Source organism: Diuraphis noxia, unplaced genomic scaffold, assembly GCF_037042655.1.
Source record: "Diuraphis noxia isolate RWA-SAM2 unplaced genomic scaffold, SU_Dnox_SAM2 contig0003, whole genome shotgun sequence".
NCBI classification, from domain to species: domain Eukaryota; kingdom Metazoa; phylum Arthropoda; class Insecta; order Hemiptera; family Aphididae; genus Diuraphis; species Diuraphis noxia.
The window spans coordinates 22,874,845-22,888,607 of record NW_028301713.1 but is presented as its reverse complement, the minus strand read 5'-3'; the positions used below and the strand labels follow the sequence as shown (position 1 = coordinate 22,888,607).

General features: G+C 27.8%; 2 protein-coding genes across 2 annotated transcripts; both read left to right on the top strand.

Annotated features, from left to right (window-relative positions):
• The first annotated feature begins 6,441 nt into the window (after positions 1 to 6,441).
• On the top strand, positions 6,442 to 7,049 carry LOC149057057 (uncharacterized). The gene is made up of 2 exons (XM_089223278.1): positions 6,442 to 6,536; positions 6,713 to 7,049. The coding sequence occupies exons 1-2, from the start codon at positions 6,442 to 6,444 to the stop codon at positions 7,047 to 7,049; spliced, it is 432 nt and encodes a 143-aa protein (XP_089079404.1).
• Positions 7,050 to 8,339: 1,290 nt separating this feature from the next.
• On the top strand, positions 8,340 to 10,579 carry LOC107165209 (uncharacterized). The gene is made up of 6 exons (XM_089223277.1): positions 8,340 to 8,484; positions 8,736 to 9,198; positions 9,309 to 9,365; positions 9,446 to 9,586; positions 10,294 to 10,445; positions 10,524 to 10,579. The coding sequence occupies exons 1-6, from the start codon at positions 8,340 to 8,342 to the stop codon at positions 10,577 to 10,579; spliced, it is 1,014 nt and encodes a 337-aa protein (XP_089079403.1).
• Positions 10,580 to 13,763: the final 3,184 nt, after the last annotated feature.

Sequence of the window (13,763 nt, the reverse complement as noted above, 5' to 3'; positions counted from 1 at the left end):
TTCTGCTTCCAATAAAACCAACTTTATGGAAGCAGAATCATGGTCGCAGCGAGTTTAGCCAGTTTCCAGTTCTGTTGGATCTACACAAGAAGAGTAAAATATCGTTTTATAACTCACAAATTTCTGTCAACTCCTCCAGTCTTTAGATAAGAATTTTTGACAACATTTTGAAGATATTTTGTCCCTGAAAGTTCTTCAATGGGTCATAAACCCCTTTGTAAATATCGAATAAACAAAAATACAACATCAAGAATATATATCAAGAAGGTATATCACTTTTACGGTAAATCTGTAAAAGAATTTTTATCTTGAAGTATTTCTTAAAACGTTTATTTATCCCAAAACTTATTATTTATTATTAGTGAACAAAAAATTTCAGAGAATCATAACACATTTTAAAATATTATTATCACAATAAAATTTTTAATTTTTATTCATACGAAATTATCATTTTTATTTTATATAATTTCAGAATATTAGGAAATTATATATTTTTAACCTATATTTTTTTTTTATTTTACACCTGCAGAGTCTAAGAGAAATATTTACTTTAAATTTTTTTTGCTTAAAACATAACAATGTTTTCAGCTGAGATATCTACAATATATTTTCTACAAAACTACAAATTTCAATTGTATTTATAATAGGCAGGTACAATTTATTTTTTGTTTATGAGTTGTATTATAAATAATTCATGACATAATCCGAGTTAGGGATAATATTGAAACCAACAATACGATTCATACTATGTATTTCGTATACAATTTTATTATAAAACAGTGCAAAGGGGAAAAACTTTCTCGTTTATAATATTTATTTCATAAAAAAATAAGTACATAATGTCATAACAATATTCGTTATTATTAATTAATATGCAGTGTGTTATCGTTTAACCCGTCAATATTGGATCTAGTGTTTATTATACTTGGACAATTTTTGCAAATTATAATTTATAAATGTTTTTAAACTTATATTAATCACTAATTTTTTTAATTTACCATACTATAACCTATATTATCAAATCCCCCTATCATAGACCTTTTTTAATGCACATTTTCATTGCTGTTATACACTTATAATTTACACAAAAAAGTGGGGTTTCCAAAACTTATTATTTATTGTTATTAAATGAAAAATGTCAGAGATTCATTACACTACTTAATACATTATTATCACAAAACAGTTTTGAATTTTCATTCATACAAAATTATTATTTTTATTTTATAGGTTTCCAAAATATTAGAAAATTTGAAATTTTTAACCTGTTCTTATTTTTTCTACACCTACAGAGTCCAAGACAAATATTTACTTTTAATTTCTTCTGCTTAACACATTTCAAATTTTAACCTCAGAAAAATGTAAATTGTTTTAAAAAAAATGCTTGGTTCTCTTTCGAAAAATAAAAGTTGATATTTCCACGAGAAACTCCCCTTTCCCTTTAAGCAAAAAATCTCAATAATTAGAAAATATGGTATTTAAGTGTGTTTATAAATTAAAGGGTCCAGTGCAACAACCACGTATGTCCACTATTGAAAATTGTTTACTAAAAGAAAAAATTGTTTAAATCATTAATATTTAACATCATTTAAATATTAATATTAAAAACATATTATAGCATTATTTTTATTTATTGGTAATATGTTTTCAAATTACAGTTCTAAATTTCTAATATTGTAGCAATATTATAACCATTAAAAAAAAATTTGAATATACAGGTTCCTTTCTCATAAATTATATTATATTTTATATTTTTTTGTAAAAACAAATATATTTAAAATCATTAATAACAGAGGTAAATATTATATATTTATATTGAAAATACATAGCATTCCTCTTTATGTACTGATAATGTTTATTCAAATTAGTTTTAAATGATTTTAAATTTAATACACTGATCAATTAATACAATTAACTAAACTATGGACTTGCCTTGCTTTTTCTCACAATTTTTTATTTTTTAAACAAAATATTAATTAGTTAGTTTTTATGTTATTACGAATAATAAATTAGATTACAGTATAATATGATAAAGTATTCACTACAGCCAATATAATCAGTTTAACTAACCTAATCTATATCCGGACATACCAGATTGTTGCACCGATTTTTAAAATCGGGTAAGTCCATTTACCTAATATCACCGTATCCAATGATCGAAACTCCCCGTTTATTACAGCGAAATGCTAATTATATTTTCGTTATTCTGAATCCATCATAAATATCAGGCCTTTATAATCTGACAGTGTAGGTTCTTACAGTTTTTTGTCTGGCGATGATCAGAAATTTTAATCGATCCGAAATTGCAGATATCGTAGTTCGGACCGAAACAGCAGTATTTGTTGTGAATGATTGTTTGTTATTTTTTTTTTTATATACATCAATTAATGAACGAATAATTGTTATTTGATTAGTTGGTTTCGAGTATTCGTCATACCTATTTTACTAACTATACTTAATTATCATAAGGTTTCTGATATTAATTATAATATTAATTAAGTAATATTCAAATATGCATGTCTTTCGTATCCATATTTAAATTTTATTAAATAGGTTTAAGCATTTTTATTATATTCGATGTTCTAAGGAATACCTAGGTATTTTGTAGTTCAGCGACTTTGATTCAATCATTATTTAGTTATTTATTTAATATAATTTATTTCATGTATTATACATTTATACGTCCACTTTTTGATACTAGCTTAAAATATATATAAGAATACAAATTTCACAGTATTTATTTATTTTAAATTAAATTAAATTTCGAATACAGATATAGTGTACAAGTATTTTTAAACATTCGTAAGTCATTAAACATTTTTTAAAGCATAAATAATAAATATTTTCTTATTCTAATTGAGTGCAATTAATGTTAAAAAAAAATATTTTAACTCATAAGGGCGCATGTTTTAAAGAATAACAATTTATAAAATATTAAAATATATTATGAAATAAAACGTTTCATTTTGTTTTATTTGAATTTGAGCGATATTTATGAGTAGGTACAGTTTAAGAGGACAGGATAAAATGACTAAATTTGTGAATTTTAATTTCGACAATAGGAAAGTGATATTTGTGGTTCATTGAAAAGAAAAACGAAATTTATAACTTTTATTTGGGTTCATGAGTCATGGTGTATAAAATAGGTATTAAAATCAATTGAAAATAATTTATTTTACACTTTGAACAACAGATACTTTTGAATTCGAAAAATGATATATGAAATATAAAATATTCTGTGTATATATTTAACGATAAGTAATCATTGATATTCGAGGAGAGGTTTATTTACATTTATTTGGCTTGATATACGTACAAAAATAAACGTTTAAAACAGCAAAAATTGGACTGTCGTTGGATGTTTTTTATTTTTAATTTCATGCGTTCCACGTTTTCATTTAGATTTAAATAATTCTCTACAGTATAAATTTGCAAAAGATTTATTCTAAATGAAAGCAGCATGTTCGGTGAGGCTTGATGTTTTTTTTTTTTGTGACATTTCAATTTACCCGAATGACGAAGTGTACTTAACAAGATAAAAAACAAACACAATTTATTTACTATTCAACCAACTATGTATATTAGACATTCAATCAAATTTTCTATATATATAAAGAAATTTGTCCTCCAGAGGGATCATCGTAGAGCCCAAACCACAGGGCAGATCTGCTTAAAATTCTCAGGATGGATTAATACTATAATTTCACCGTGCATTAAGAAAGGATTTTTAGAAATTCAACCCCTAAAGTTAAAATTAAGAAGTTGTAAGTATACAACAGAAGCGCCATCTATCAATCAATATATGATGTTATTAATATTATATATATTTATTTTTATTATTGATTAGAGGTTGTTATTAGCAATATAATATGAGAATAAGATATTATTTATTATTCAGTTATTTATTTCACTTTCATTTATAAAAAAAATGACACCTATTGAAGAAATTACTGTGAATGGAATGTGGAATGTTGACATCTCAAATAGTTGTACCAATTATCTACGTTGGTGCCTGCCTTTTCCGTTCAATTTCCTTTCTTTTATATAAGACTTAAGAAAGATGCAAGGAGGTTCGAAATACAATTGTTTGGTATGTCTCTGATAATTTGAATACCTTTTTTTATGCCAAACAAATTTTCCATTGCTGATTATAAAAATTATATTGGCACTATAAACCAAAATTATAAATTTTGTAACGCTCTCAAATACAAAGGCAAAACACCTGGCATGTGCTGAAATTTAGGTAGAATAATATTCAATATCTTGCAACAGTCACAAGAACCGTTACGCAGCTAACTCATGGGTGACCATCCTGATCAAGATCAATTCATTAATCATACAAGGAAATATAATGGTTGTTTTCAAATGACATCGTTTGGTGCTAAATATCTTGTTGAAGAAGGTTTTGTGCCATTTTTTTAAAATTCAAAGCGAAGTTTACTATTTGTATGGCAGCTAGATTCCAAACACTCAGGAAAACCAAAAATTTTTACAAATATATTTTGTAGGTGAAGATGAAAAAGAAATTTGATTTTAATGTTCTCTTTATCCAGAAGTTAAATAAGCATTAGTCAAACAGCAACAAAATATGCTGCATACTGAAAATAAGTATATTTGAAAATTTAAAAACCACATCAGAGAATGTATGTAGAGAATTAGTTCTCTAATTCTCATTAGATAATGAAATTCAACTATTTTTATCGTGGTGAATAACGCAGATAGAAAACCTACTAATAGATACAAAGGCTTTTACAATGTATCAACGGTTAATGAAGTACCTTTAGTAATATAGTTGGGCAGAAATTCAAAAAAAGAAATATTTTCATTCAAAGCTACCATAATCGCCTACAAAGAAAAGTGAACTACACAAATTCTACGACAAACTTCAGTACCCTCAAATGTTTTGTTATATAGAATATGGATGCTCGATAGATATTTTACAGAATAATCCTCGGATGGATGCAAATAAAAAATTTCCCTTTAAGGATTAAATTGTATCAGCTTCTGACTTTTCTTCATACAGAATCATGGTTAGAAAAGAACTAGAAATCATTTGCTTCGTTATGGAACATTGTTAAATCAATATTTAGTAAAAAAAAAAAAAAAAAGACTGTCAAAAAAAGACTGAAAAATTAAATTTTTATCAGAAATCATCGAAAAAAGCTTAGAGCAGATAAATATATTCATTTAAAAGATGCCGTTGGAAGACAAGACGTTGAAGCATATGACTTGTAACATAATTTGTGTTGCCATAATCTTTTATGGGAGATCCACGATATATTCATTAACGATCCTAAGATGCACTGACGTACGTTCGACATTATGGAAACTAGGATTTATTCATAACTTGTAAGTGTAATCTAAAATGACAAAAATTCAAGATGCACTTCTACCAGGAAAATACATTACCATCGCCCAGACATAATTGCAAGAGTTTTTAATTTAAAAGTTAAGAAGTTAATGGATGTGTTGAAAAAAGGTGATTTGTTTGGGAATTTGAGGTACCATATTTATTTCATTGAATGTAATAACCGAGGCCTACCTCACGTACACACATTGCGATGGTTGGAGAATCAAATATCATCAGATATGATAGATTCATGTGTGCTGATATCCAGAATCCAGTTATAGATCCTTTATTGTACGAGATAGCAAAGGCTAACATGATACATGGCCCATGTGGACTTTTAAACATAAATTCTCCTTGCATGAAAGAAGGTATTTGCAGCAAACGTTATCCAGTTATCCTCATTAAAGAAACACAAAGAGGAGAAGAAGGCTATCCAAAATATATAGAAGGCGATCTATAAATGATAGTAGTTTCAAAGTGAATATTAAGTCGATTGACTTGGATAACAGGTGGGTTGTTCCATACAACCCAGTATTGTTGCGTACTTTTATTGCTCATATAAATGTTGAGATAACCAGTTTAATAAATCCAATAAAATATTTATACAAACATATCACAAAAGGTAGCGATCACTCAGTGTTTGGTTTAGGGAAAACTTACAATACAGATGAAATAAAGATATATGAAAGTGGCAGGTATATCAGTAGTTTCAAAGCTTGAAAAATTTTAAGTTTTCATACACACGATTTGTATACAGCTATTACTCATCTTGATATTCACTTACAAAATTGACAAAGTGTTTAATTTACAGCAGATAATGTCACAGAAAGAATAGAAAAACCACCTACAACTTCTCTTCAGGTTTTTTTTCTGATATGTCTAACCGATGATTTTGAAAGAACATTGGTTTATCCACAAGTTTCTTTGTGTTATGTGTGGATAAATAAGAAATTTTTTAGATGTAGATATGACCAGAATGTCAAAAGATGGTCTGGAGTAACGAAAGATACACCTCTGGGTACATAGTGTTTATATATTATCTACCGAAAGAATGTTGGATGTTACTATCTTCGTCTTATTCTTCATCACGTAAAATGACCAACATCGTATTCATTTTTGACAACACCGAATATCCAACATTTCAAGCATTATGTAGAGCCCTTGGATTACTAGAAGATGACCATCTGTGGTAATAAGGTCTCGTGGACTGTTAGAAAATAGAGAATATTTAAAAGAAACAAGCTATGGTTTAACTTTGTGCGAGATAAATTAACACTCATTGAGTGAGGAAAAGTGGTTTGTTTACAAATATTAAATAGCATCACATTAAATTTAAAAAAAATGTATATTTTTGGATGCTCCTAGTGAAACCGGTGAAACTCACTTATTATCAATCTACTTTTGGCTTAGTAAGAAACTCATTTGGGTTGAAATTGTAGCTGCATCATCAGGAATTTCTACTACGTTTTTATATGGAGGAAAAACAGCTCATTGTACTATCAAGTTGAACTCCATTGAGACCACAACGTTCAATATTAATAAACAATCAAATTTTGTGAAAGTTCTGAAAAAATGCAAGTTCATAGTTTGGGATAAAAATCCAATATCTCATATGAAAGGATTTGAAGCTGTAAACAACTGTCCGATTGATCTGAAAAAATTCAAATTTATTGATAGAAGAAGTCACGGTACTGCTGGCTGAAGATTTTCGACAAATTCTACCAGTTGTACCAAGAGGAACTCGAGCTAATAAAATTGCAAGCTGCATGAAGACTTCATATCTGTGGCCTCTAATAAAAAAAATTCTTTGACCCTAAATATGAGAGTAAATTTAAAAAGAGACAGGACTGCTAAGCAGTTTTCAGAGTTACTCATACAAATAGGAGATGGGAAATATCCAGAATATAAAGAAAAAATTACTTTTCTGACCGGACAAGGTACTGTTGTAAAAATTATAAAGGAAATCACAGACAAAATATTTCCAGGCATCGAAAACATCAAAGATAAATCAATGGACTGGTTATGTGAGAGGGTTTATATTGACATCTAAAAATGATACAGCAGGAGACATAAACAAAATATTATTGGACTCTTTCAAAGCAAAAAATATGGAATACAGATCAGTGAATGCAATACTGGAAGTAGATGATGTATTTAATTATCCAGTTGAATTTCTCAATTCACTTAACCCTCTTGGATTTTCACTACATTTATTAATATTAAAATTGGTTGTCCTCTAATGCTTCTCAGAAATCTTAGTCCACCAATATAGTGGAATGAGACACGTTTACAGATTATTGGTCTACAAAAGAATTTGATTGAAGCTATTATTATGACAGGATCTGCAAAACGTGAAATAGTTCTTATTCCTCGCATACCAATGATACCATCAGATTATTCTTTAAAATTCAAGAGAATTCAGTCTCCTGTATAATTATTTTTTGCCATGACAATAAACAAATTACATGGGCAAACTTATGAAATTTGCAGGGATCGATATAAGAGAAGATAGTTTTTCGCATGTCAATTGTATGTGGCATGTTCTACAGTCAGAACGCCCCAAGAAATTAGTTATTGACACTAACAGGAATTAAAGCTAATGTAATCTATAGAGAAATATTAAATTAACGATTCAGCTTTATAAACAATTAATATTATATGACATATTTTTTTTTTTAATTTTATTTAAATTAAATTTAACTAGACAATATTTAATCTTACCAGATAAGAAAAATTAATAAAGCCGTCAACGAAAAGTAATTCAGCTAATTTATTTTTAATTAAAAATCATGCTATGTCTTACAACATAACTAAAATGAAAAACTAACAACGACATAAATTATTGTCAACGGTGTGAAGAATCGCTATGGTAACAAGTATTGATTTAAATTATTCATAAATAATTATCAAATTCAATTTTATTCTGAAATTTTTGAAAATTTATAGTTTCATAATCTGAACATACGTACACGCACTTTGTTAACTTTTAAAAATGACAACTAATACCAAATTAAGCAATTCAATCAAAAAAGACAGTTCGTTATCAAAAGAAAACTCCAAAAATAATATAGCAGACATGTTTGAATTTTATGCTCGAATAGTTAAGTTAGTAATAATCAGAAATGATGACACAAATGGTAAGTGAAATTAATACCTAATAAATGATTATTTTAAACTAAGACACATAGGTATTCTATAATAATTTTAAAATACCATTCATTTGGGCTAATGCGAGGCCAAATCACTTACTAAAATACGGATGATTATATTCTGTGGGATCGTTATTATTTATATTCGATATTTTATATTCAAATCCATAACATTATTACATGATATATTATTATAAAATTATTTAACACCAATCGTTTGGCATCGTTTCCATCTACAGTTGTATCGAAATACTCGACATGGCTGAACAAATTGAAGACACATTCGAACGACACGCTCAAGTACGACTATGTCAAGTTACTGGTCATGGGGCTCAACCATCCAGTGCCAGTGTGCCCCTTCAATGATTATCCGCCAGATGTCATCGAACCTCTGGAAGGGGAATGGATCGTAAATGCCAGAAACATTTTCTATAACAGCGACCCGTCTTGCCGACCGATCGTCTTGAACCCGCCAGTCGTGACTGCTGTATCGGATGATAAGTGTCAGTTTGCCGCGTATCAGGAAATACCGAATGCCGGTCTTCAGTGCTATTACGCTCAGTCCGATGAACCGCTGTACGAGTGGTTTTTCAAACACGGATCGCTATCAGTTCCGCCTAAAAATGCTATTCAAGCCATCCCATTGGACTGGGAAAGGTCGTTGGCCGGAATTCATGTAGCACAACCCAAAATCCTTTCCAAGTACGCGATGACCGTTTACATTTTACTTTGTCATACTCATTAATTAACGTAGGTACCTAATTTATATACACTATTCATATTATTGTTGTTTGTTATCTTTGAATTCACAGAAAGCAGATAAGATCGTCATCAATTCAAAGACCATCAACGCTGAGCGTTTTTGGGAGGTAAAATAAAAAGCCTTAATAATATTAAATATTTTTTCATAGAATATCAATATATTTAAAATGTACCTATTTACCCATAGCAAAATCGAAGAGAAAAGGGACTTTTGCAAAATACTTGAAACATACCAAGAAATGTTTAACATAACGACGCAATTTAAATGGAATGAAAAAAGTTTATTAAAGGGTGACACAATACCTGGTTCTGATTTGTGTATTGATTGGTAATTATAATTTATTATCAACGCTCGTTGATTGTTACGTGTAGTCCTAATCTCTCAATTATTAAGTAGTTAATTATAATAAAAATTTAATAAAATTAGTGCAAAAATTATTATTTTATGTGTTATGAAAAGAAAAAAAATATATAATTATACTATATTTATTAATAATTTGACTGGTAAAATTGATGTGAAGTAGTTTCTGTACATCATCGTATGGCTGCATCAAAGATGGGTCCAAAAATGAAAATTCCTATACTAGTAAGGGTTTTCATTATTTGAGACTTATATTTTTTTCAACAAGTTCATGGGAACTATCCAAAAATTTGAAAAATCAATTATGTAGATAAATAAATAAATATATATATATATATATTAATCATAAATGAAATTGGCTAATATTTCTTTTACAAACATTTATACCGGACACAAACAGACATTTTTAGATGATGCATTATCAATAATTTAGGGAATAATTTTGAAATACACAAAAGTTTTCTGTTTATATTTGTTTTATCATTATACCAATATTATATTTTTTACTATTTTATCAATTTTGGATCCAACTTAATATCTAAAATAATCCGGTATCCAACTTGTGTAGTGCCTAAAGTAATTCAAGGCTCAAATAGTAAACCTACAGCCTGTGATTTACTCCAAGTGTTAGGAATCCAACTTGGATGCGCATATGACTCATTTCTCTTCTGCAGGTTTATTCATGAACACGAGAGAACGCAATTGGACATAGATGAGGAAATGATTAGATCGTTTGATAAAATTTATCCTCACAATTTCCGTCTGTTCGCAAAACCTGAATTATTAGAAGGACTCGTTAGAAAAATGGACTGTGCTGAAGAAAACGGTAAGGATTCTAATAATATTTTAATTTTATATTAAATTGACTCTAATAAGTCTCCCTGTTACGGGTTTCTCTTGCTAGCTAAATGCATGGATGCGGAATGTACAAAAGTTGAAGAAGAGGATTGCAAAAACTGATTAAGACATTTTCATAATAATAAATTAATAGACAGAACTTAACTAATTTATAAAATACCATTGGACTAGAAGATAGCTTACTAAGCGCCTCCCATGAAAGCTTCTAACATTTATTTTTAGTATTGTCAAGAAGAAATGAACAAACTATTTGTATGTGATAAGATTGGTGGTTATTATTTCTGTTGATCTTATTCATTTGTATCATCGTTTCAAAGACTGGGAGTGATTTAAATAAGAGGAATGTCATAAATAACCCAATAATTATTTTATCATATTAAATTAAATGAGACTTTTTTTATTAAAATATAACGTTTGAACACAGTAACATGATTTTAACAACGTTTAAAATGGTTTTTGATTTTAAATGGAGCGATGAATGTATTGAATTTATAATGATGTGTATGGTGATTGAAAAAATTTTTTTTTTATGTAACTCATACATTTTTAGGCAGTAAAATTACTTAAGTATTCTTCAACAGTATCTTTACTGGTAGGAATGTGAATCTATTTGATACTTTGTGGAGTCAACAATTCAAAAAAGCTGAATAGTTTTCAATAGCAGCAAGGCAAAAAGTTGGCTGAGACATTGTTGAGCATAAAACCCATTTTTTCGACACGGTTGAGCATATTTTTGGCATATCAAAATAAATCGAAATACAAAAGAAAATCTACATGATTGAGAATAAAAAACTCTTAAACGTTGTCATTTTAAACTTTAAACTGTATTATACAAAAATATTTATTTAAATAATATTATAATAATTCAAAAAAATTAACATTTAAAAAAATAACATGAGATTGATAGTAATTAATAATTATAATAGTTTATTTGTAGATCTGTTTGATAATAATATTAGTTATCCTTATGAAAATAAGTAAATACAACTGAGCTCTGCTCACGGCTCATGTCTGATTTCAAAATAATTGGTGTAATAATACAGGAAAATAATAAATTATAACAATATTTCAGCAACGTAAATATGGCAGCACCGCATAAAACATTCTATTCTCAATCATGTCATATCATTTTAACCAGGGCTTATTCTAAGGATTTTTATCAACTACGCATTTTTTTTTAAATAAGCACATAAAAATAGAACTATAATATACTTGAAGTATTATAATATCAAATTATTTAAAAATTATAACATTTTTATCTTTAAGGTGGAATAATTTAAAATTTAACCTATTACAAGAAATAAAATAAACATTTACGTTTATAATATTTTGATTTAATTAATGTAATTTTACTTTTTCAATAATATTTATATACATACGAGTAAGACATAACATAATATTGGAACATTCTTTTTTTAATTTTTTGTTCAATTTGCTCTTCAAATTTTGTTTTCGTTGCTTCCATAAATATCCCATTAAACCATTCCTGTTCTTTAGCTTTCGGTGTGTCTTTAATGCGGCGTTCATTTTGGTTTAATCATATTTATGTTGCTGGTCTTGGGTCCCAATTTTGAAGAGTAGGCATGTTAAAATGAATAAAAAGATATTCATTTTCCGTTGTGACATGCATACTTTGACGGTTTATGGATTTCAGTATATTACTTTTACTAATTAGTCGCTCAACGTCAGCGCTGTGCGGTTTTTCTGCTACAACACGAGCAAGTTTAGGCAATGGAATTTGTCGTACCTCTTCTAGTTTATCATGTTCCGTTAGATCTGTATATCCATATTTAGATCAGCTAAGTCTAAATCCTTACCCAAAACGTCAAATACATTTTTGATGTTGGCATTGCAATCAAGGCTAACAATAGATTTAATAGTAAGCACTAACAAAATATTCGTCAATATCTATGCGGTCTTGCAAAAAAATAACCAAAGTTTCTACTATTTCATGGCATATAGCACTTACAGATCTGTTTTCAGTTACATACAAATTATACCTATGTTTTCGTTTTTCTTTAAAATCAATTAATTTTATACCTTCTAGAGCTTTTCCATCAGTACCTTTAAGTGTATCTTCGAGTACATCTACCCAACCACCAACTAAATTAATTGAACTCAATGATTTAATTTTGTTTACCACTGACTCGGTGTGTTTAACAAGATCCAAAACCGTTATTGTATCATTTTGAATGCTTTGTTGATAACGACTAAAAATTATTAATACATCTGTCAAAAATGTTAATAAATAAATAGAGTCCTTATTAGTTAATAATAATAAAAATCCATTTGGACTCTTTTTCTTCAGAATTTTGCATATATATAACCTGCAGAGCTTCCCATGAAATTAATATTGAGTTAACTAGATTAAAAGAAAATTCCGTCCATCGCACTTGAAAAAATGTTGGTATCCTTATTAGCTGTAAATTATTTTCCTTAGACAGTTGTTGTAGTTCTCTAGTTCGATGTGCTGAGTTGTGGAAAAAAGCAGATAACTTGCTTACTATATGAGATACTTCAACTACAGTAGAACTTACATCTTTCCATGCAAGATTTTACCGATGAACAGCACACCAAATCTTAATTAATGGTACATTACATTTTCACTGAATGTTTATATCATCATTTCCTATTCAAAATTCATTAATATAATATTATTATTGTTATTAATATATATTACAATTATTATTTGTCAAATTTAATATAATATATTACTGTAGATTCGTCGGTAAACATTAATTTAAATTCTTACTCATACAGTTTATTCAACAATACAAATCTATAATATTAATTTTTGAAATGGGATTTAAATAAACACAACTCTTAATTTGATCGTAAATAGTGTGCCTATACAATGAATACAATACAATTGTTACATAAGACATACATCACTACTTATCAATAAAGCTACTATAAATATACATAATGCAAGCATGTAATGATAATAATAAAATTATATACGAAAATAACTCAAAAACAATATTGCATTACAATAACACATATTATTATTTCATTTTAAATTATTATAATATTATGTATAAACTATTTTGTCAACCATATTCTTAGTATACTCTGGTAATCGAAATAACTTGTACATATCCCTCTCGGTTGTGTTATGAATTATATAAACCATTGATTTTCTGAAGTAGCTATAAATAGGATAATAGTCTTAAAAAATGATACAGTAATAATATTTCGAAATATTAAGGGTACCTATACAATTTAAAAAGGCTCATATTGAGATAAAAAATATATCTTATTAGATGTATTTTAAAAAAAAAATTGT